Genomic DNA, 26,469 nt, shown 5'->3' with positions numbered 1-26,469 from the left:
AGGCTATCTTCGGGAGAAAGGTTCTTCAAGCAGTGGTGCCTTCCGTTTAGGTTCCTGTCTTATCCCTCCCTTTCATCCGTGTCCTATTGCTTTGGTATTGGTTTCCCACAAGTAAGTATGAAATCCGTGGACTCGTCATATCTTTGTAAAAGAAAACTAAATTTATGGTTACCTGATAAATTACTTTCTTTTACGATATGACGAGTCCACGGCCCACCCTGTTCTTTTTAAGGCAGTTTTTCTTTATTTTTTTGTAAACTTCAGTCACCTCTGCACCTTTTTAGCCTTTCCTTTTTCTCTTCCTATACCTTTGGCCGAATGACTGAGGGTGGAGGGGAAGGGGAGGGGCTATATATATACAGCTCTGCTGTGGTGCTCTTTGCCACTTCCTGTTAGCAGAAGGTTAATATCCCACAAGTAAGGATGAAATCCGTGGACTCGTCATATCGTAAAAGAAAATAATTTATCATGTAAGCATAAATTTAGTTTTTATATACTGTATATAATTATATATATATATATATATATATATTCTCCAAACATTTATTATATATTTTTTCAAACACATATTATTTTTCCACGTTATATTATTTTTACAATCTTTCCTCTGTTTAGTAGTTTTAGTAGTTTAGTGGAGAAACGATTTGTAGGATCAAGGTCCAGTTCTGCTTTAAACGCCCTCCACACTTCTATTTGACATTTTGTACTTAGAATAAGTTGTGTTCCTCACAGCGTCTCCTCTGTATCCAACTAGCTCCCCAGAAAGAGCAAGACACCTAGCTTGTCTATAAATATTGAACAGTGTATAAATTGGAATCTAGGGAGCGCCTCACAGTGGGCCGGGATATATATACACACAAAACGTTAATAAGATTTGTGAAAAAAGTGTTACAGATTTATTCATACAAACACGATAAAAACAATAAAAATATTTGAAATTGCAATCAGACTGTGTTGAAATTACTCAACGTTTAGATGCATATCCTCTCATACATTAACTTATATGGTATCGAACAAAGTGGTGATATATAAAAAAAGTAAAAAAGTAAAAAATAAAAAGAAGTTATATCATGGATCCATGAGTACAATATAAAATATGAGTAAAACCATATAGCAGGTACAGAAATGCAATCCTAAATATTAAAACACTAAAAGTACAGTTCTAAATGGTTAAAGATAACGGTTCCTAAATACAATTATTGTGTAAACAATGTGTGGTGTCTTCAATGTGTTGTAGACAATCCCTGATTACAGGGTTTATGAAATAGTTCCAAGTTCCTTGGGGGCAATTCTGCCCTATGGTGGGTCGGTCCTAAGGGTGATAACTGTGAAGGTGTCCAAGAAGCCTGACTTAATAGAGCGTGATGTAAAATCTAAAAAATGTGGAAAAAACTAATAAGAAAAAATAGTGTCCTTGTGCTGTGATCAATAGCAATCCAAAAAAATCCAAAAAATGTGTGATAAAAATACAAGTCAAAAAATGAAAATAGTTAAGAAATGTTCGTTCTAATGTCCTAAATCCAAATGATAAAAAACAGATAAGATTCCCAGTGTACCTGTGGAATACAAAACAAAAACAAATAGTGCAATAACGTTTAGGAAATCCTTAGTTTAAATGAAATGAGGCTTACCATCAATAGCCAACGCGTTTCGGCCCTTCCTTGGGCCTTTTTCAAGACTGTATTGTGGTAAGCATGATTAGGCCTCTTTATATACTATGGTGCACCTATCTCAGTGCACCAAATTTGCGCCAAAAATATTTGCCTTTGAACCGGAAGTGATACCTTCCTGCATCTAAAATGTGTATATATTCTTGTTTATATTTATTGTTATAGCCAGTTGTATGCTGTATACTTATTTCTCTTCGCCGAAACCGGAAGTGCACTTCTTGTGTTGGTGTCACTTCCAGTTCGTGATTAGGGGCCGATGTTTTCTTAATTGTAATTCTGGACTTGCGTAAATAGCAACTCTTACAACAGACCTTATTATTTTATAGTGTGCATTTGCTATGTTATTCAATCCCAAGGGAATATTAGTCCTTGTGTTCTCAGCTTATTGATGCTAGTGCATATGACCGGAAGTGACATCACTACCGGAAATGGTATTCCGGTCTCTGTATTTAGCTATGGGTATCATTCACAGGGTCATAGTACTGGGGATTGTTATATAAAACTTAATCAATTGAATGCAGGAATTTGGTATATATAATGTGGTCAATCAAATGAAAACATATATGTACAAAACGGACAATAAAATAATTTTATAAAAAAGCGAGTTGTAAAACACTTGGTTTAGATATATATAAGGGGAATGCCACTGTCATTACACTAGCTATATGGCAGATAATCGTGTAATCGAATATAATAAAAGTATGTCTTTAAGGTACATATGAAGACAAATGTGCATGACATCTCATTAAAATAAGTAGATGAGGTAAAGATGGAGGAAATAATCAATGTGTAACTTCAGAGGTATCAGAAATCACTGTTCTAGTCAGATGCCTATTTAGTGTCATATTTTGAAAGATGAGGATTCCACTGATTCACATGTCAGTTACTGGTTTGGTAGGTCTAATGGGTGTGGGATGGGTTCCCCCATGCTCAGATGTTTCGCTACGTAGAGTCCACCCGGTAAATAGGACTCTTTATCACCACGCAGAGAAGAGATTATGGGGATAATATAAAAAATACTAAAAGATATTAAAAAATATTTAAAAATGTAAAATGGAAATTTATAAAATTGTTAGAAAATTATTAAAAATATTGGTAACTGGCTGCAGTTTGAAACCTGGTGGGTAGATGATCATTAAAAGGGTACAGGTAGAAGCAAGGGGAGTTATATCATGTTCTCATTAGGTAAACTAGTCTATTATGCTAGTATGAAGATACATGCTAATAATGGATCTCTGTTTCCTACAGTACATGTTTTGAGCAGATTTATTTCAGATTAAATAAATGTGACAGATCTTCCTTGTTATTTAGACCCCTGGGATGAAGGCAGTCTAAATAGAATATCCATCTCGATTCTTCTATAAGGAGTTTTTTCTCTTGGTCTCCCCCTCTCCAACTAGGGTTTACTAGTTGGATACCACAATATTTGAAATCTTTCTTATTACCCTGATGTTTTTTAGTAAAATGTTTGTATAGTGGAGTCTCCGTACTTTTATTTTTGATCTGTAGCAGATGCTCTCTGATACGGTCCTTAAGGGGTCTAGAGGTCTGGCCGATGTATTGGAGACCGCAGCTACATTCTATGAGATATATGACTCCCTTACTACTGCACCTTATGTGGTCTCTTATAGGGTAATCTGTTTTGGTATTGTGTGCTGTGAATTGTTTGGTTTTTACACCTCTTTCACATGCCTTACAGCTAGGGCATGGATAGAGACCCTTGATATCTCTACCTTGTATATCTCTTGTTTTCATCTTAGGGGTTCTGGGTATACTGGGTGAAAGTATGCTCTTCAAGTTTTCTAATTTACGATAAATAAATTTGGGTGTTTCTGGGAGCCTTTCACCAAGTATATCGTCATCTTTCAAAATCGACCAGTGTTTCTTTATGATCTTTTCTATAATATATCTGTTTGTGCTGTATTTTGTTATGAAAGGGATGTTCACCACTTCATCATCCCACACCATTTTGTTTTCTTTGTTTTTATATTGTAAAAGGTCTTTTCTGTCTTTCATCCTAACCTCTGATATATTTCTCTCCAAGCTTTCGTTATCATACCCTCTTTCAAGGAACCTTTCTTTGATCATAGTTACTTGCTGTTCCCATTTCTCCGGATTGGAGCAGTTTTTCTTTAGTCTCAGCATTTGGCCCTTAGGTATGTTAGATTTCCAATTGGAGTGATGGCAGCTGTCTTGGTGAATATAATTGTTACAGTCTACCTGTTTGAAGTGGGTGGATGTCTCAAGTTTGCCTTCGATTACTTCAATTTTCAAATCCAGGAATGTGATTTCCTTCATACTTAATTTGTATGTAAACTTGAGATTGAGGTTGTTACTATTCATGACCTTAATTGTGTATAGAAGGTCCTCCATAGAACCTTTCCAGATTAGCAAAATATCGTCTATGTACCTTCGGTATAGGACCAGGTCCGCGCTCGCTGGGCACGATTCCCAAAAAATTCGTTCCCATCTTCCCATATACAAATTCGCGTAGCTGGGCACGAACCTGGTCCCCATTGCTGTTCCGCATATTTGGTTATAGTAGGCCCCCTGGTTAAAAAAATAGTTATGGGTCAGTATAAAGTTGATGCCATCTAGGATAAAATTCTTATGTAGTGTCGGCATGTCCGGATCCCTCGTCAAAAAGAAGTCAATGGCTTCTAAGCCCCCCTGATGGGGAATGCTCGTGTAGAGGGATGTCACATCGCAGGTAGCCAGAATGTAGTTGCTTTTCCATTCGATACCCTCTAATATATTTAGGACTTGAGTTGAGTCCCGCAAGTATGATGGAAGTTTCATTACATGTTGTTGGAGTTGCTTGTCTACATATTCTGATAGGTTACTCGTTAAAGAATCTATCCCTGATATGATTGGTCTTCCTGGCGGTTTTTCGATGGATTTATGAATCTTGGGGAGGTAATAGAATATTGGAGTGATAGGGTGTTTAACACTCAGGTATTGATATTCCTTCTCATTCAGTATTCCATTTCTCCTTGCCTCCCCCAAGATCCTTTCTAAGTCCTTCTTGTAGCCTTCAACAGGGTTATTCCTGAGTTTCTCATAGGTCTTTTTATCTTCGAGAATCCTATTGCATTCTTGGTTGTAATCCGTTTTATCTAAGATTACCAGACCTCCTCCTTTGTCCGCTGGTTTAATAACCAGGTCGTGGTTTTTCTCGAGGGACTTTATTGTTGACAGTTGATCCTTGTTGAGGTTATGTTTGGTCATCTTGAGTTTATTCTGACTGATGTTTCTGATATCGTTACAAACCAAAGTGTCAAATGTTTCAATTGCATTTCCTTTACTCATCACCGGGTAGAATGATGATTTCGGTCTTAAATCGGTATGTTTGTATACATTGCTGGTGAAACTTGAGCTTTCTAGATTCGAGTTGCCTATTCTTGTGGACTGGAGTTCCAATGGGGATTTGATGAAATGTCTCTTGAGCGTTAGTTTTCTTATGTACTCCTTAGCATTCACAAAGGTTTCAAATTTATTTAGACCTTTAGCTGGGGCAAATGAAAGCCCATAATTGAGGACAGAGGATTCCTTATCCGTGAGAGTTATCGAGCTTAGGTTGTAGATACCTTTCGGTATACCTTTATTTGTTGGGGGGTTCGTTCTTAACTATTTTCATTTTTTGACTTGTATTTTTATCACACATTTTTTGGATTTTTTTGGATTGCTATTGATCACAGCAAAAGGACACTATTTTTTCTTATTAGTTTTTTCCACATTTTTTAGATTTTACATCACGCTCTATTAAGTCAGGCTTCTTGGACAGTTATCACCCTTAGGACCGACCCACCATAGGGCAGAATTGCCCCTAAGGAACTTGGAACTATTTCATAAACCCTGTAATCAGGGATTGTCTACAACACATTGAAGACACCACACATTGTTTACACAATAATTGTATTTAGGAACCGTTATCTTTAACCATTTAGAACTGTACTTTTAGTGTTTTAATATTTAGGATTGCATTTCTGTACCTGCTATATGGTTTTACTCACATTTTGTACTTATCCTGGTAACCTGGTGGAAGGTTGCTAAGGAGTGGCACTGAGTTACTTAGCGCAACACTTACACTTTTTCTTTAACAAATACCGTTGCACCCTGACACAATACACTGTATACTCTCACAAAACCTTCCACTGCACACCCCTTTACCAGGCGCTCACCCGCTGCTGACATCACCACTCGGTGTCCCAGAAACAACAGAGACCTCCCCAGCGTCCTGCCATTACCACGGCAACCGCATACATCTTGCATGATTAGCAGCTAGCCTTCCCAGTAGAGCGGGCGCCCTCTGGTTGTGCGGGAGTGCAGGCCAGGTACTGTGTCATGTGATGCCCTTGTGTGCTCCTCAGGACTCCACTTGCTGTCTCTGTGGCCTCCAGAATGCTCCACATGCAGTGGTTGCTGGCGATCATCTTTTCTAAGGCGCCCGTGTCCCAGTACAGTACTGTAGATTTTGCCGCAACAGCGTTCAAGCCTCTCCTGATATCCTTTGTACGTAGTAGCACCATCACCTCAATGGAGACACAATCCTGATTCTGTATTTCCTGGTCACAATTATTATTTTTTATCCTGCTGGCAGCCAGAGCACACGGTCACAAATAGAAGGCTTTTTTTTTTTAAAACCGCAGATTCATATTGCTGCGATTTTAAATTGCGATTCATCGCATCATGCGATTAATCGTGCAGCCCTTATATATATATATATGAATATGTGCATAACAAAACATGTATAATACATTTAAATTAAGTATTTCACACATAATTAGACATATTAAATGTAAAATAAAGGTTTATTATTGAAATAAATGCTTAACAGTGATTTAAAGGGATATGGTATATGGATAGGTGTTAGATGTGAAAGGGCTCAAAGATATATATGTATTTGTCTGTATGTACGTATGTGTGCAGTCTTTTAAACATATATTTTATTACAAAATCAATCATAGTTTAAAAGTTAGAGAAGAACTCCACTATTTGTCCTTTGGCTTAGTGGTCAAGTGATAGCTGATATGAGTTTTTCAATTCACCCACATAGAAGTCTATTATGTGAGGGATTTAGCGCTCCCGCAATATTGATATCCAGATGTTAGTGCACCCTAGACTTCCCTCAAGTGCTAATATATTACTTTCTACTTGTAATATAAGCTCAAAAATAAAAGCACTACTTATTGCACTTGAGCAATATTAGCACACAATAGCACTAATATTTTTTGTGCTCCACTTGTAATCTAGGCCTTTATTAACGTGACAATATACCTTCCATATTTGTTATGCTTTTTCTGTTTCTGAATTTCTAACAAATGAAACCACACACAGAATATGAATGAACGAAGCATTATTTAGTTGAAATATATTTTTATTGCATTTCTGCTGATTTTACAAAAATATGAGAAAATAAATTAAAGAAATAAATATCCCCATCCCTAGGCTGTTGATTAAAAGAAGGAAAGCTGAATATGCTACCAGGAACTCTGCTACTGGAGGTCTACAGAGCACACAAAGTTCTGCAGGTCTGTAGTGGAGGAAAATCCTGTTATCCATACAACACAATAAAAAGGTAAAATTACTGATCCAGGTAAAAAAAAAAGCCAGCATCCCTGGACCAAGTGTGCTAATGACAGTAAAAGTCGTAATCTTAAAAATATCCTTTAAGTAATACCGATCTCACACTATTTATATAACTTAAGAATGTTTTAAGTAACTAAGGCCTAGCTTCTATTGAGGTCATAAATTATGGAAATAGGTGGGAAAACATTAAACTCCATTAAAGTCTATGAAGAATTTTTATGTTACCACAGATTTCTAAACTTTACCTCCTCAATGGAAACTAGGCGTATATTGGGAATTGACACTAGTGCAGGAACATTTAACAATATGAATGCTTGAAATTTTGAAATGCTTAGGCCTTCATTATATAACCATTACAAAGTCCTAGTTGAGGTGGTAACGTTTGGAAACATAAAAAAACTCCACAAACTTTAAGGGTTTTTGTCACCAGTTTCCAAACTTTAACACCTCAATGGAAACGAGCCCAAAGTGTCTGTACAAATATCTACGTGAGAGGAGAGACACAAAAAATAATCTCTTCGAAATATCAGGGTCAAAATGTACAGCAGAACAATGTCCCTTGTACATACGTGATAAACACTATTTAAAAAATGGTCGCTTGTTGATTTCAAAAAGTGACTGAAATGGTGGCTGCTTATGCTTGGCTATAAAGACAAAAAATCCAAAAGGGGGTTTTACCCCCTCTGGATGTCCAGGCAAGGATGTTATGTGCAGTCAATTACTGTATCAACGTATATCTCACCTACCTCCCCTAAATCTGAGAAGAAAAGCTATAATAATTTGTATCTGCATAGAATTCCTTAGGCTGGCCACATATAGCCAGTGATAGGCAGCACGTAACAAAACATTTTGTAGCTAAATACAAACTAACTTTTCATATCTTTAAAATATTTAATTCTGGCAAAGGCAACAAACAAAACCATAATATGTTGCTGTTGGTCAGAATTAAATATATACCCTCAAAATATTATGGTAGCTAAAGAGAAAAATACTAATGTTTAGTACGGTTAGATAGTGAGGATGTCAAGATAAAAAGACATTTCACGACTGGTTACAAAGTGCCTTACTGTATGTAACGTATTGCCACAGAACTTCTCCACTGAAGCACTGCAGAAGTTTGTAGATTCCCGTCTTGCAAACAAAACAAGTTAGCTGTTTAGGAATTATTAAGACCAAATCTTGCACATTGCTTAGTGTAATGTTTGTTTGTTTTTTGCTCACTTGAACAAATTATTCTTTATATAACCTTACTTTAGACATTTAGGAACTCAAGAGATGAATTTGCATTTTTTTCTATTTTACATGGGTTAAATAAAATAGTAAACATTTCAGATCTGGTTTAGTCTTTCTGATATCTTTCAACCCAAATGTTCATGAGATATTGTTTACGTTTATGTTTTTTTTTTTTTTTTCTTCCTTTGGATGAACACAACATGACCACTAGGCCAACTTCCATTGCAGCCAACAGAGGTCTAGCTTTAAGAGATTGCATGACTTTCTCTGTGCAACCTAATCTGTATTACCTTCTAGCACGCTGGTTTCTAAAGATTAAACATTTTATGAGTTTTGAGTTCATTTGAAAAAGCTCTGGTCATAAAATGCAGTATAGGTTAATTAGTGCACATTTTTGCCTTAGTACACAATGTCTAAACATCATACCTGTTGTTTATACGGTCCTTCATCTTATGTCATAAAGTTCTAAATTGTTTTCTCTTTGGGAAATTAAATATTATTAACACTTTTTAGCTGGAGATATCATAATTCCATATACCTCATTATGAATGACTGAGGTTATGGTACTTCTATTAAGAGAGAAACAAAAGTAACATTGCCAGGCATTAGAACATAAATATAATTTAATGTATTTAGCATTAAATTATTTTTTGCATAGTACTATATACAGTATATATATATATATATATATATATATATATATATATATGTTTATTATTATTTTTTTTTAAATATACCCCCCCAACATTGGAATGTCCTTCTAGCAGAGATGTTGGACTCGTAAACATAAAGGGATTTCACATGATAGACATATGTGATAAAGGCATCTAAATGTCTCTCTCCGTAATGGTGAAGATGGAGGCAACATATTTCAATACTCACAGGTTTATAGGACAATACATTGCCTTTTGGAGAAAATTATCCCTCAACTAACCCATCCCAAGAACAGGATAATAACCATACAGTTCAATGTCTTCAAGGAAATGAAAAGATTTGTAATTGTAATCACATTATAAATGGTACTTCCATATTCTAACTTGCTACCATTTGGTCAGTGTTAACCACAGCCACATCAATACATAGGCATCCTCCTTAACTTTTTTACATATATTGTCCAAAGTGCTCCTTGTGTCCTATAATGACTTATTACACATATCACCTCAAGCTCCCATCTTAAAGGGACACAAAACCCACATTTTTTCTTTCATAATTCAGATAGAGCATGTGATTTTAAACAACTTACTAATATCTAATTTGTTTTGCTCTATTGATATTCTTTGTTGAAAAGGATACCAAGGTAGACTCTCAAAAGTTGCTGATTAGTGGCTGTACATATATGCCTTATCTTATTGGCTAACCCAGTGCATTCAGATAGCTCCCAGTAGTGCACTGGTGCTTCTTCAAAAAAGGATACCAAGAGAAAGAAGCAAATTAGATAATAGAACTAATTTGGAAAGTTGTTTAAAATTGTATTGTCTATCTGAATCATGAAAGAAAAAATTAGGGTTTCATGTCCCTTCAACTACTATAAATGAACAAAAAACTTATTTTCTGGAGTCTTCATCTGAGTTTCTATACACAGTGACCTATTAGTGCCCTCAATACCTACTGTATACAAAAGTGCTTTTCTGTCTCTTGAACTATTATAGCCAGCGTCTCTCTGGTACCCACACTATACTACTACACATTAGTCGCCACTCCTTACCTACCTATACAGCGATTTCCTTAGGTCCATCATGAACTATAATTAACATAATGCATGATTGGTGCTTTTCCCTATACCTCTTGAGCACAAAGTGCCTTATTGGAGTCTATTCGTCATCTACTATACAATAATTACTTCTATGGGTCTATGGCTTATACATGAACCTACATACCGTGATTACCTAATTGTATCTCCTTAGTTACTTCATTGCCACCAGCACCACCATTCTATACGTGCCCACAAGTTAAGAATGCTACTTTAATCTGTTCCAAACAGGTAGTTTCTTTTAAAAATCTAGTGGGCTTTTGCAAAAGAAAACAAATACCTTCTGAAAAAGATGCTTGATTGTCTCATTGGAGCCTCACACTTTTTTTTCTACTCTGTCATCTCTAGAGATTTCTTTGCCCCTTGAGGTGCAGACTTACTGAAGGATAAAAACTTTTACTAACATACTTTGTTCTTCTATATTCCACAATCAGGATAACTTTTCAGAAAAAAGGTCCTCCTTGTCCACAAATAAACATATAACACAGAGTAGATCTGTCTGAGTTGTCCAACAGCTCCAAGGGTCACAATACTGTTCTTATATATCATATAACACATATATCATATATTTGCCCTTTTATGTACTAAAAACATGTTTCACTTTGTGTTTTGATAATGGGACTTGACAATTTAGAAGAAAATAACTGTCATTCTATTTCTTTTAATGTGAGCTAAGGGAACTATGAGTATAATTGAACATTCCTCTTGCTTCGGTTTTCCTGTTTTTATTTTGGCCCAAATTAGCACAGTAAGTCTGGTTTAGAGGCAATTTTGTTTTTTAATAAATCTATTTGCCATGGAAGCAGGCACATTTAAGACTGTGGATATGTTTTTCCCATACAAAAACTAGAACTTTTGACTCGAGTCTGAAGATTGCTTGGAGAAAATTAAATTTAACTTTTCATTAATTCTTAGATTAATATCAAACCCTGATTGGGAAGGGCAATAAATATATATATTTACACACACATATATATATATATATATATATACATATATATATATATACATATACATCTAAGTATAGTAAGTCAAATGTATCTAACTGATGGTGAGAGATGGTCTAGCTTTAAGAGATTGCATGACTTTCTCTGTGCAACCTAATCTGTATTACCTTCTAGCACGCTGGTTTCTAAAGATTAAACATTTTATGAGTTTTGAGTTCATTTGAAAAAGCTCTGGTCATAAAATGCAGTATAGGTTAATTAGTGCACATTTTTGCCTTAGTACACAATGTCTAAACATCATACCTGTTGTTTATACGGTCCTTCATCTTATGTCATAAAGTTCTAAATTGTTTTCTCTTTGGGAAATTAAATATTATTAACACTTTTTAGCTGGAGATATCATAATTCCATATACCTCATTATGAATGACTGAGGTTATGGTACTTCTATTAAGAGAGAAACAAAAGTAACATTGCCAGGCATTAGAACATAAATATAATTTAATGTATTTAGCATTAAATTATTTTTTGCATAGTACTATATACAGTATATATATATATATATATATATATATATATATATATATGTTTATTATTTTTTTTTTTTAAATATACCCCCCCAACATTGGAATGTCCTTCTAGCAGAGATGTTGGACTCGTAAACATAAAGGGATTTCACATGATAGACATATGTGATAAAGGCATCTAAATGTCTCTCTCCGTAATGGTGAAGATGGAGGCAACATATTTCAATACTCACAGGTTTATAGGACAATACATTGCCTTTTGGAGAAAATTATCCCTCAACTAACCCATCCCAAGAACAGGATAATAACCATACAGTTCAATGTCTTCAAGGAAATGAAAAGATTTGTAATTGTAATCACATTATAAATGGTACTTCCATATTCTAACTTGCTACCATTTGGTCAGTGTTAACCACAGCCACATCAATACATAGGCATCCTCCTTAACTTTTTTACATATATTGTCCAAAGTGCTCCTTGTGTCCTATAATGACTTATTACACATATCACCTCAAGCTCCCATCTTAAAGGGACACAAAACCCACATTTTTTCTTTCATAATTCAGATAGAGCATGTGATTTTAAACAACTTACTAATATCTAATTTGTTTTGCTCTATTGATATTCTTTGTTGAAAAGGATACCAAGGTAGACTCTCAAAAGTTGCTGATTAGTGGCTGTACATATATGCCTTATCTTATTGGCTAACCCAGTGCATTCAGATAGCTCCCAGTAGTGCACTGGTGCTTCTTCAAAAAAGGATACCAAGAGAAAGAAGCAAATTAGATAATAGAACTAATTTGGAAAGTTGTTTAAAATTGTATTGTCTATCTGAATCATGAAAGAAAAAATTAGGGTTTCATGTCCCTTCAACTACTATAAATGAACAAAAAACTTATTTTCTGGAGTCTTCATCTGAGTTTCTATACACAGTGACCTATTAGTGCCCTCAATACCTACTGTATACAAAAGTGCTTTTCTGTCTCTTGAACTATTATAGCCAGCGTCTCTCTGGTACCCACACTATACTACTACACATTAGTCGCCACTCCTTACCTACCTATACAGCGATTTCCTTAGGTCCATCATGAACTATAATTAACATAATGCATGATTGGTGCTTTTCCCTATACCTCTTGAGCACAAAGTGCCTTATTGGAGTCTATTCATCATCTACTATACAATAATTACTTCTATGGGTCTATGGCTTATACATGAACCTACATACCGTGATTACCTAATTGTATCTCCTTAGTTACTTCATTGCCACCAGCACCACCATTCTATACGTGCCCACAAGTTAAGAATGCTACTTTAATCTGTTCCAAACAGGTAGTTTCTTTTAAAAATCTAGTGGGCTTTTGCAAAAGAAAACAAATACCTTCTGAAAAAGATGCTTGATTGTCTCATTGGAGCCTCACACTTTTTTTTCTACTCTGTCATCTCTAGAGATTTCTTTGCCCCTTGAGGTGCAGACTTACTGAAGGATAAAAACTTTTACTAACATACTTTGTTCTTCTATATTCCACAATCAGGATAACTTTTCAGAAAAAAGGTCCTCCTTGTCCACAAATAAACATATAACACAGAGTAGATCTGTCTGAGTTGTCCAACAGCTCCAAGGGTCACAATACTGTTCTTATATATCATATAACACATATATCATATATTTGCCCTTTTATGTACTAAAAACATGTTTCACTTTGTGTTTTGATAATGGGACTTGACAATTTAGAAGAAAATAACTGTCATTCTATTTCTTTTAATGTGAGCTAAGGGAACTATGAGTATAATTGAACATTCCTCTTGCTTCGGTTTTCCTGTTTTTATTTTGGCCCAAATTAGCACAGTAAGTCTGGTTTAGAGGCAATTTTGTTTTTTAATAAATCTATTTGCCATGGAAGCAGGCACATTTAAGACTGTGGATATGTTTTTCCCATACAAAAACTAGAACTTTTGACTCGAGTCTGAAGATTGCTTGGAGAAAATTAAATTTAACTTTTCATTAATTCTTAGATTAATATCAAACCCTGATTGGGAAGGGCAATAAATATATATATTTACACACACATATATATATATATATATATATATATATACATATACATATATATATATATACATATACATCTAAGTATAGTAAGTCAAATGTATCTAACTGATGGTGAGAGATGGTCTAGCTTTAAGAGATTGCATGACTTTCTCTGTGCAACCTAATCTGTATTACCTTCTAGCACGCTGGTTTCTAAAGATTAAACATTTTATGAGTTTTGAGTTCATTTGAAAAAGCTCTGGTCATAAAATGCAGTATAGGTTAATTAGTGCACATTTTTGCCTTAGTACACAATGTCTAAACATCATACCTGTTGTTTATACGGTCCTTCATCTTATGTCATAAAGTTCTAAATTGTTTTCTCTTTGGGAAATTAAATATTATTAACACTTTTTAGCTGGAGATATCATAATTCCATATACCTCATTATGAATGACTGAGGTTATGGTACTTCTATTAAGAGAGAAACAAAAGTAACATTGCCAGGCATTAGAACATAAATATAATTTAATGTATTTAGCATTAAATTATTTTTTGCATAGTACTATATACAGTATATATATATATATATATATATATATATATATATATATGTTTATTATTATTTTTTTTTAAATATACCCCCCCAACATTGGAATGTCCTTCTAGCAGAGATGTTGGACTCGTAAACATAAAGGGATTTCACATGATAGACATATGTGATAAAGGCATCTAAATGTCTCTCTCCGTAATGGTGAAGATGGAGGCAACATATTTCAATACTCACAGGTTTATAGGACAATACATTGCCTTTTGGAGAAAATTATCCCTCAACTAACCCATCCCAAGAACAGGATAATAACCATACAGTTCAATGTCTTCAAGGAAATGAAAAGATTTGTAATTGTAATCACATTATAAATGGTACTTCCATATTCTAACTTGCTACCATTTGGTCAGTGTTAACCACAGCCACATCAATACCTAGGCATCCTCCTTAACTTTTTTACATATATTGTCCAAAGTGCTCCTTGTGTCCTATAATGACTTATTACACATATCACCTCAAGCTCCCATCTTAAAGGGACACAAAACCCACATTTTTTCTTTCATAATTCAGATAGAGCATGTGATTTTAAACAACTTACTAATATCTAATTTGTTTTGCTCTATTGATATTCTTTGTTGAAAAGGATACCAAGGTAGACTCTCAAAAGTTGCTGATTAGTGGCTGTACATATATGCCTTATCTTATTGGCTAACCCAGTGCATTCAGATAGCTCCCAGTAGTGCACTGGTGCTTCTTCAAAAAAGGATACCAAGAGAAAGAAGCAAATTAGATAATAGAACTAATTTGGAAAGTTGTTTAAAATTGTATTGTCTATCTGAATCATGAAAGAAAAAATTAGGGTTTCATGTCCCTTCAACTACTATAAATGAACAAAAAACTTATTTTCTGGAGTCTTCATCTGAGTTTCTATACACAGTGACCTATTAGTGCCCTCAATACCTACTGTATACAAAAGTGCTTTTCTGTCTCTTGAACTATTATAGCCAGCGTCTCTCTGGTACCCACACTATACTACTACACATTAGTCGCCACTCCTTACCTACCTATACAGCGATTTCCTTAGGTCCATCATGAACTATAATTAACATAATGCATGATTGGTGCTTTTCCCTATACCTCTTGAGCACAAAGTGCCTTATTGGAGTCTATTCGTCATCTACTATACAATAATTACTTCTATGGGTCTATGGCTTATACATGAACCTACATACCGTGATTACCTAATTGTATCTCCTTAGTTACTTCATTGCCACCAGCACCACCATTCTATACGTGCCCACAAGTTAAGAATGCTACTTTAATCTGTTCCAAACAGGTAGTTTCTTTTAAAAATCTAGTGGGCTTTTGCAAAAGAAAACAAATACCTTCTGAAAAAGATGCTTGATTGTCTCATTGGAGCCTCACACTTTTTTTTCTACTCTGTCATCTCTAGAGATTTCTTTGCCCCTTGAGGTGCAGACTTACTGAAGGATAAAAACTTTTACTAACATACTTTGTTCTTCTATATTCCACAATCAGGATAACTTTTCAGAAAAAAGGTCCTCCTTGTCCACAAATAAACATATAACACAGAGTAGATCTGTCTGAGTTGTCCAACAGCTCCAAGGGTCACAATACTGTTCTTATATATCATATAACACATATATCATATATTTGCCCTTTTATGTACTAAAAACATGTTTCACTTTGTGTTTTGATAATGGGACTTGACAATTTAGAAGAAAATAACTGTCATTCTATTTCTTTTAATGTGAGCTAAGGGAACTATGAGTATAATTGAACATTCCTCTTGCTTCGGTTTTCCTGTTTTTATTTTGGCCCAAATTAGCACAGTAAGTCTGGTTTAGAGGCAATTTTGTTTTTTAATAAATCTATTTGCCATGGAAGCAGGCACATTTAAGACTGTGGATATGTTTTTCCCATACAAAAACTAGAACTTTTGACTCGAGTCTGAAGATTGCTTGGAGAAAATTAAATTTAACTTTTCATTAATTCTTAGATTAATATCAAACCCTGATTGGGAAGGGCAATAAATATATATATTTACACACACATATATATATATATATATATATATATATATATACATATACATATATATATATATACATATACATCTAAGTATAGTAAGTCAAATGTATCTAACTGATGGTGAGAGATGGTCTATTTATTTGCTTATACCAGAAGAAGAATGGAACATTACTAGGGCTGCCAGATGGTCCAATATTCAACAGTCCAGTATTTTAGCAGGCTGTCCAGTGAAATCTTCACAACAATACAGGGCACTTAAATGTCCATTAGTGTTAAATGTATAATGTCTGAAAACATTACAAATATGGAGAAGAAAAATAAATGAGGGGCAGTTTATGGGGTAAAATCTATACTGTTTACTTCTGTTACAAATATTAATTTATATGTTACCGGCAGCCAAGGGGTAAATGACTGGTTAGTTGTGAAAACTATACATGACAGGATAAACAGTGCCCAGTCACCTACAGATTGTCCTGTATTTTTATGGAGGACATCTGGCAAACCTAAACATTACTGATAGCGTTGGCCAGACCAAGGCTGAATTGTTCAAAATGAGCTCTTGCTTGTGTCTCCTTATCATGAGAACTTTATATTACTCAAACTAGACTCTGCACTGTAAGATATAGAACAGGTTCTCCAGTGTTTATCCTGGACATGGACAGGATCAGAAAATCTATGTACTGGAGTCAGTAACTGTTTCACTTGTGCTCACATAAGTCTAAAACAGTAAGAATCTTATTTATTTTTCTCTTCTAAACTTACTGTGGTTTCTTAATGTCTATAAGAATTTTCTCAAAAATCCAACCTAATCCCTCAGTTATGATAAAGATAGAAAATGAATTAGAATTTTTTTTTTTAATTTCTATCTAAATCTCTGCCACTATTTATTTATTTATTTTTTTAAACCTCAGGTGGATTTTAAATACACCTGAAGCCAATAAGCTGACTGAACTGTAGATATTGTAAATGCAAATGGATAATGTAAATATTAATTAAAAAAACAAATCAGCACAATATGAAGAGTTTTTTTAAATAATAGTATGAGGCCTGCTATATACTTGTTCATAAAATAGAGAGAATTAGTTGATAAGAAGGCTCTAGCAAAGGCCCCTGGCGTTGCACTGTCTGTGCAGTGACTGGATACTTGTCATTTTAAGACACTTTTAAATTCACTTCTATTTTCAAATGTGCTTCGTTCTCTTAGTATCTCTTGTTAAAAAATAAATACGCACATATCATACACTAGTGGGAGCTGCTGCTAATTGGTGCCTGCACACACTTGTCTCTTGTGATTGGCTAAATAGATATTTTCAGCTTCCTTTCAGTAGTGCAATTCTGTCCCTTCAGCAATGGATAACAAGAGAATGAAGAACATTTGATAATAGAATTAAATTGGAAAGTTGTTTAAAATTGTACGTTCTATCTGATTCATAAAAGAAAATTTTGGGGTTTACTATCCCTTTAACCTCTCACTAGTTCCCCACCTTCTTATCACATACATTTCTTAGATTACAATGTTTACATTTCTTTATGGTTTATGAACAAGAGAAAATAATAATTTTAAAAAAAAATATTGTTCATCAAACCGTTAGCCGTCAAATAAGCTGTTCCTTTCTCTGGTTACATCTAACGGAGTCCTCTTTATAAAGATGTTACATTATTTTAAACTGTTCTGCTCTCCCAGATAAACAAAGTGCCAGTTCCTTAAAAAGATAATAGTGTAGATGTAATAGTAATATAGGACACTAAGCAACATAATTTAATCTCTCCTACAAAAACATATGCACTGTTTTGTACGTAAAACTTAACCCTTCAAGCCTAATTCCTATAAATACAAGGACATGCATTGCTGATCTGGAACAAACAGTTGTTATAATATCTGTCTGGCTCCCTCTGTGTGCAATTTATTTTAATGTATATATTAGTGAATGACTGGGTAAAACTAGCTTTCTGATACCAGATTTCCTTATTGTAACATATTCCCAATATTGCATAAATATTTATTGTTTTATATATATTTTGTAAGGAGTTAAATCCAGAAAATATGCTTCCCATTGCACCTCCCAGTTTACTCAAGCAAATGGGCAAAAGACTAAGGCCTAGTTTCTATTGAGGGGGTAAAGTTTGGAAACAGGAGGAAAAAACATTTATCTCCATTAAAGTCTATGGAGATTTTTTTTATCTTACTACCAGTAACCAAACTTTACCACTTTAATGGAAACTAGGCCTAAGTTGGCAAAATAAACTTTTGCACTCAAAGCATAATACAAATCAAACTGAAAATGCATTAGGAAATGCCACTATCCTGTATCTCTGTACTTTTGCATCTGCTATTTGATAACCTGTATTACCCAGAATGAAATGGGGCTGCAGTAAATAATTCAGTAGTTGAAGTAACCTGTGTTGCGCAGCCATAAATCATCCACATATCTGCAGTCTGTTCAGTAAGCAATAGATGTCGTTTGCTTTGCAATGGACACAGTGACACAAAGAGAGGTGGAGGCGTGAAAAAAAGATAGGAATCCCCAGTCCAGTGTTTCCCAACAAAAGTCCTCAGGACCCTTAAGAGGCTAGATATTAATTGTATCTTAACTAGAGCACAGGTGAAATAACCAGCTGATGGTTATACCCTGTACGTTGCTGGTCTTTCTATGGGAGTGACTTAGCAAGCCTGGAGGAGAGTGGGCGGGTCTAATACCTATTATAACCAGACAATCCCTTAACGACCAGTGACATACAGGGTACATTGTGGTTGTTAAGGTATAATGAATATCTGGCTTGTTAAGGGTCCTGATGACTGGGTTTGGGAAACACTGCACTAGTCAAATTACTCACATACCAAACTACTAATTACACTTTCCCAGCTCCAAAATCTTTAATCTCTTCACAAATTTAAAACCCAAGTATTTCCACATTTTACCAGCTATTAGCAAGCCCTTGACTCTTAAAATTACCCTTAAGACCTCATCTATACCTCAAAATTGATCAAACTGTTCAAATTAATTATTAAAAAGAATGAAAAAAAATGTAAAGAGAATAGGAGCAAATAAACAAAATTAAAGGGACATTGAACACTAAATAAACGCTAGATTGAATGGTGCAGTCAAAGAAAAGATGCATTTAAAAAAAAGTTCCATTAGTTGTTTAAATATGGACAAAATCAGTGTAAAGTTTTAGTTTCTATAAAACAATGGGAGCTACCACGTTGTAACGTAGTTTACTTTCTCTGCTGTGGCCAATTAGGGACAGTTATAAATAGGTCACTAGAGTGTGCAGCCAATGGGGGTGTAGAAAATAACAGTGTTCTGCACTTTCATTTCTAACAGAAACTAAAAAGCTCACAATTTCAGAATGGAATTACAGGAAAAGGGGACTAAATAAATAATGAAAGTATATTGCAGAGTTGTTTTATATATACAATTTATCATTTTATTTTACCTTCTCAAAGTGTTTAATGTCCCTTTAAATGTTTGATGTATTTACCCAATGTAATGTTCCACAAATTGGAATTGTATGCATTTTGGAGCGCTAAATATTGTTTTCAAGAGTAATACTGAGAAATACCAGTGCACCCTAGGAAGCATTGCACTCACAAGAGCTCTCCTCCATAGGCTCCAATGGGAGCTTCTTTCTCATGCCTTGTTAATATATATATATATATACACACACATATTAACACATAAATATATATGTATATAAGCATATACATATATTTACTGGGAACACACAGTTCCCATAGACCGCAATGTAAAGGCACTTTTCAGTGCTGCTTTTTTTTTTTCTAACACACCACCCAATTTTAGCCCCCCAAAAATGCCTGGTGCAGTTATTTTATTAAAAAAAGAAAAATGCTACAGTTTTTATTTTTAATAAAATATACACCACTGTATTTTGGGGGCATTTGGAGAACATTTATAAAATTAACCAGACATCTGATCTCTGGTTAATTTCATAAGCGCTAATTGCTGCAGCGAGCTCACAGTAGCAATAACGAGCCACCTGTAATGGCTGGTCATTTATCTTGTGCCTGCAAACGGGCAAACTTGTTTTTCATACGTGTCTGTGCCATCACAATAGCAATTTAATGGAGGACTAAAGCCTCTGCTTAATAAATGAATACATGCAAATGCAGGGCAATGTAGAACTGACCCTACATGAAAAAAGGCCAATAGCAGAGGGGAAACAAGACTGCAAATTGTTTTTGTTTTATTTGTGATCTAAAGACAAAAAAAAATCTGTCTTAGTTATCGCTGAGGACAAATGAAGGTAATTATGTGTCTTTAATTCAGAACCATTTAACTCACTTCTGGTGTTTGATATCTCTGAAGTGACTTCAACCACTGAATTGTTTCACCCCTTCCCTTCATTGGTTAAACTTATACTAAGTAGAGATATTTGTTTAGAATACTGCCATGGTCCCTAGTCATAACCTTCACTGAAAAAGGGACCAGCAATGCAGAGAGTTTGTAATAATTTTAAGGTAACATGGGGTAGGGTTTACTGAAGGCTAGGTGTGGTTTTGTCAGTAATTACACAATTTGCAATCAAGTGTTCTAAAAACGCTGCACCCCCTGCAGAGATGCCTAAAATAAGGCAATAGGACTCTGCTGGGGGTGGGTGTCAAACAACACCGTTTTGCATCACTTCATCACCCCATGTAGTGGGAGTCTCCTTTATAATTTATTACTATTATTTAAACTCTTCAGTAAGAAAGAGATGTTGTAGGATTCAGCGTAGAGATACTAGGCATCGTTATACACCTCAGCATGTTTAGCTCCGGGTTTTGCAAATGTATTGGATAAACACAGTGCAGTTCATAACCTAAGGACTGGAGATGTTTAGTGATACTCAGCATCAGTATACAGCGCAGCAAGTTCATGATGAGAGGCCTGAAGTGTATAGAGATACTCAGCATCTTACAATGCAGCACCGTCTAGCAACAGGTTGATACATCTGTACACAGTGGACTGCAAATGTATAACAATACCCTGCATCGTTATACAGGGCAGCATTTCCATATTAGAGAAACAAGATCATTCTCTAATAGCCTCCTCTCTCAGAGGATACTTAAATGTGGAGAAGCATTCCTTCTCCGTCGTGGCAACCTATCTCTTGGAGAACTGCTTTGCCCTTCCTTTTCAGGAAAAAAACAAGATTTTTGTGACTATATCACTGTTTATGAGCCCTTCCTTGCTCTTCTCCATCTTCCAAGGGCCCATCTTCTGTAACTCCATTTAACTGTGATTTGCCAGGTACTGTCCCTTCTGAGTTGACAACCGTTGCTGCTCCCCTGGGCTGTGAGGAAATAGGTGCAGCCAGCCCATTCCCCCCTACTTGTCCTTCTCCCTTACCCCCAAAGTTAAAGAGTTTGCCAGGATGGAATGGCCTGGTGGGAGAGTGGGCCCTCTCTGGCCCTGCCTGTGCTGCTGTTGCTGTTCCTTCTCTTCTTGTCTCAGGAGACTTCAAAAACTTGAAACTCAGGAAGCTGGGGATTTTGGTGTCACTTCCTGCTGGGGGGGACTGGGGAGATTTGGCATTGGTTCCTGAAAGGAACTTGCTCTGCAGCGGGATGATCTGCTTTAGCTTCAGAACATTATTGCTGGCCAATAGAGAGCTAGGTCTCTTCGGCTTGTCATGAATGTTCCCTCCAGAAGGGCCACATGGCTTGGATTTGCTCAGATTTTTTTCATGGGGCAGGTGATCCTGACTTTGGGATCTTCCGTCTTCCCCTCCTCCCCGGGACTCCCTCTCCTTTCTTGCATGATAATCAGCATGGCGTTGCCTTTCTTCTTCTTCACGTTTCCTACGTTGCTGCTGCTGGTAGCGATGCTGAGCCTGGCGCTCATGTTTCTGCAAAGAAGAGATTAGAATGAGACAGTATGCTGTGCTTCTGTCAAATGAATATGGACAGCTCTGGTGCTAAAGAGGAACAATAATGAATATTATTATAATATATTTGTGTTGTGTGACTATGTAATGCTTAAGGGAAAGTTAAACCCTTCAGCATTTGTGTATACATTTTGTTCTTACCAGGCTCCCTACAGAGGACAAAAAGAGAAAATCTGTAACCTAGAATTTTTGCTGCAAATTGCCTAAACCTGATATCTGATTTACAGCATTTAGAAGAAAACCTAGGTTACAGAATTTGCTTTTTGACCTCTCTAGGAATCATGGGACAAAAGCAAGTTGTCGCTTTAAGGTAATAATGTGATGCACATTTGAGTAGTTTTAAAATGATGTGGAAAATATGACTAATTCGGAATTTTGAGATATGTATTTTTAAAACCTACTAGTTTAAATGAAAAAAAAAATATTTACATTTATGCCATTGATGGCACCCTCACATTGAGATAATGATATACCTTAAATGCCTCCCTCCTCTGGTATTCCAGCTTGGCCATCTCCTCGGCAACCCATCCTGGGATGTCCGGGATTACCACATGTATGATGTATTTCAGTAGAAGTGCAAAGTGCTGGGGAAAGAGAAGAGAACAGTGAAGGGGCTGAGATCCTGGGATAACAAAAACATAATAAAGCTAATGATGTTCATTTACTAACAAGAACTAAATACATCTGTCTTCCTGAAGAGGTCATTATATTACCCTGTGCTCTGATTCCTGATATACTTAGGGACCTGAACCACATTATAATAGAATTGGATAAATCTTGAAAATATCAGCTCTTTACATTTGCTAACTTATTAGATTTGGGGTGACAAACCTATGGCATCACTGACCAGGGTGGGGCTGAAAACAAATCTGCTGACAGAGAGAAAATAGCAACAAAGGATTCTGGGTATGATATGCAAATACGGTTCACAATGTCCTACCTTTTTACTTAAATCTGCTTTTAGTCAGATACCCGTTAAGCCATAGCATCACTGTACACACAAATTTTAAAGGGAAAGTCTAGTCAAAATTAAACTTTCATGATTCAGATAGGGCATGCAATTTTAAACAACTTTATAGTTTACTTTTATAATCAAATTTGCTTTATTCTCTTGGTATTTTTTTTGCTGAAAGCTAAACCTAGTTAGGCTCATATGCGAATTTCTAAGCCCTTGAAGGCAGCCTCTTACCTCAGTGCATTTTGACAATTATTTACAGCTAGATAGTGCTAGTTCATGTGTGTCATATAGATGACATTGTGCTCACTCCTGTGGAGTTATGAGTCAGCAATGATTGGCTAAAATGCAAGTCTGTCAAAAGAACTGAAATAAGGGGGAAATATGCAGAGGCTTAGATACAAGCTAATTACAGAGGTACAACGTATATTAAAATAACAGTCTTGGTTATGTACAACTGGGGAATGGTTAATGAAAGGATTATCTATCTTTTTAAACAATAAAAATTCTGGTGCAGACAGTCCCTTTAAACTTAACGAGGATACGTACAGCAATTCAGAACCATCCCAGGACAGCAATTTCAAGGTCTTTGCCTCTCATCAGCTGGGAGTAGGTCTGATTTGCTGTTTGATTTCCGAATGAAAAATAACAACTTTAAAATTAATGGGAGGCAAAAAGAGATTAAAATCCTCCACTATGCAGAAAAAGTAGAGAAAATCACTCACTGTTTAACCCATTAACAAATCTTGAAGACTTGTTTTTCCTACAAACCTCTGGATACATTGAATCCAATGCAACAAAGGATTCTGGGTAAGAATATATATCAGCATTTTTTACGGAAATTAAACTCCTGGGCACAACTACAATAATGTGGTTACAGCTCACCATGCTATTATTTTTTATCCTGCACATGCAGCTGTCTTTAAAGCTGTTCTGTTATTTCAATCCTTTACTAGTGCCAGATGATCAGATTCCTCATCTTTATACTGGTTGTGTACCTGTAGCAGACCTACTTAAAAACAAACATTTTTGGGGGCCCCGAGGGTGCTCAGTTGTAAGCAATAGTAATAATATACATTCTGCTCTGTATAATGATTTTGAAGACAGATGATAGACCTGCAACCTGCACTAATAAAAGGCTCTGCTAGATTAGGATTGTACACATTCTGAACACACATACGTACAGACTGTCTGCTATGGGCCCCCAGGTACTTGGGCCCTGGTGCCATTGCACCTGCTACACCAATGGTAGGTCTGCACCTGTTACCTACATCCTCAAGATTAGTTATTCCTGCACTCCATGGCAGAAGCATTGTGCATTCACAAGTATGTGACGTTGCTGACTTTTTGACTTATACTTTTTTTTTTTTTTTTATTGAGGTTGAAAAAAATAAAGACAGTACAAAATTGCCGTATATACAATAACGAAAAACAGATAGTAGCAATCAAAAAGGTCATTGTAATACATAACATTGCAAGATGTACGGCTAAAGGGCATATATTATAATACAAACTGGCAATTAAATATAACAGTTGTATAAGAAAGAAAAAAAAATATTCATACTGTAATACTGCATATATAGTAAAGTAGAACTCAAAATCAACCTCAGTTTTTCTTTATATGAGCGAGTAAGTATCACCTTCCTTGGTACTGATAAAGTATAGAATATAAACTCCTTTAATTATAAATAGAATCTGTAGCGAAGCCTTCAAACTGGCACATTGGGACACTTACGGGCCCTATCTTGATCCTAGTAGCTTCAAATAACGCAACTGAGAGATGTTTTAAGATTATAGACTCAGCTGGCAAGTAATGTTGATCAGTCCTGCCAATCTAAGTAGGGTAGTTAGAGTCAACACTATGGTATTATGTAAAAGTAAATACTAATTGAGGTTGCGGTATAGACAAAAGAAACCGCATATGTAGTCCTCCTAATCTAGGAGGTTCATTACATGTTTGGGGGGGAGGTGGTGGTTTAAGTGCAGAGAATTGCAGGAGCTAAAAAATTGTACTCTTATACACCTGGAGTAGAGAGGATTTACTAGAGAGAATTTACATTTGATTAACCCATGCCAATAGATATAGATACCATTAGACTTTGGGGCAACAAAGTTATTTTGGAAAAAGAATAAAAGGTAAGTTTAAATGATGCCGGAAATTTTAATTCTGGGAGTTTGTCTTATTAAGAATATAATAAAAAAATAGTCCTAATGAGGAAGCTAAAAGGTTGCATAAGTCGTTCTTAGACCTTAAGATAGTGTATAGCCTGGATGTGAATTATTCATGGGGAAGTTTAGGAACCCAATTGAGTTATTTTAGTTATATGAACCTATATATACCTAGTTAAGTTCGGTGTGCATAGAAAGGCGCTCCTATAGCTAAGAGGAGGGTTGGAAAGGGTTAACCTCCTCTGGGAGATAAACTGATAGGTCTTCTGCAGCCAGAAACTTAAATATCAGTAGATAGCAGTTAGAGTTCTGACAATTGTGTGCATAATGATACCTATAATACTATACAGTACAATATTATATAGTCAGTTCAGCTGTATATAATTTAGTTCTAAAGTGGGACTCTAATTGTTAGAGATCCTGCTGAGGTATCAATAGCCTTCAAGTAAATATAGCTTATATAAGGGGACATACATGAATCAGTTGCAGTTACACTTTTAAATAGTATAGCTCTTTCTAGGAAACAGTTGATATTTGCAAAAGGAATATCCTTATAGACATTGAGTCTGGCTATAAATATGTAGCTATGGAGGTGCATGCTGTTAGAGTGTGTAGGGTTTTAAAGCTGGCTATGATAGGAGGGTCTGATGCACTTCAACATATCTCAATACTAGAAATACCTCTCCCTAACTATCCCTGAGGATGCCGAGTGGCCCACAAGAGGACTACTACCTGACATTATGTGAGAGGGCACAGTAAATAATAGCAACAGTCCCACGTCCTTAATATAGTATGATAGCTCCAAGGTAAATCAGTAACATACAAATAACAAACAAGTTTAGTATAAAAATATAACATTACTATATGTAAACTTTTAGAACATAGCAGGGAGGAAAATACAACCATACACCAACACGACAACCCAGAGAATTAGTGTATGTTAGATTATGTTTTTCCCAGTAATTGTGATGTATGGTCTGCGCCCTATAGATACAGTTATCTCAGTTTACTTAATAATGAAGTTTATACAATTGGTTTTCATATAACAGAACTGTAAAGACTAAAACAGGGATCTGGATGTACCAAAACCTTACTAGATGAGGAGTT

At 35.5% G+C, this 26,469-nt stretch overlaps 1 protein-coding gene across 2 annotated transcripts in view; it reads right to left on the bottom strand.

Annotated features, from left to right (window-relative positions):
• Positions 1-7,026: 7,026 nt before the first annotated feature.
• Positions 7,027-26,469, bottom strand: part of ANO8 (anoctamin 8) — a 308,265-nt gene continuing 288,822 nt past the window's right edge. For both annotated transcript variants that reach the window (XM_053702928.1, XM_053702929.1), the window contains exons 17-18: positions 22,712-22,822; positions 7,027-22,199 (exon numbers count right to left, since the gene is read on the bottom strand). In XM_053702928.1, the coding sequence (XP_053558903.1) occupies positions 21,519-22,199; positions 22,712-22,822 (792 nt within the window). In that variant the 3' untranslated portion in view covers positions 7,027-21,518. The remainder of the gene's footprint in view (positions 22,200-22,711; positions 22,823-26,469) is intronic.

Source organism: Bombina bombina, chromosome 2, assembly GCF_027579735.1.
Source record: "Bombina bombina isolate aBomBom1 chromosome 2, aBomBom1.pri, whole genome shotgun sequence".
In the NCBI taxonomy this organism is placed as follows: Eukaryota; Metazoa; Chordata; class Amphibia; order Anura; family Bombinatoridae; genus Bombina; species Bombina bombina.
This window is presented reverse-complemented; position numbering and strand designations above follow the sequence as displayed.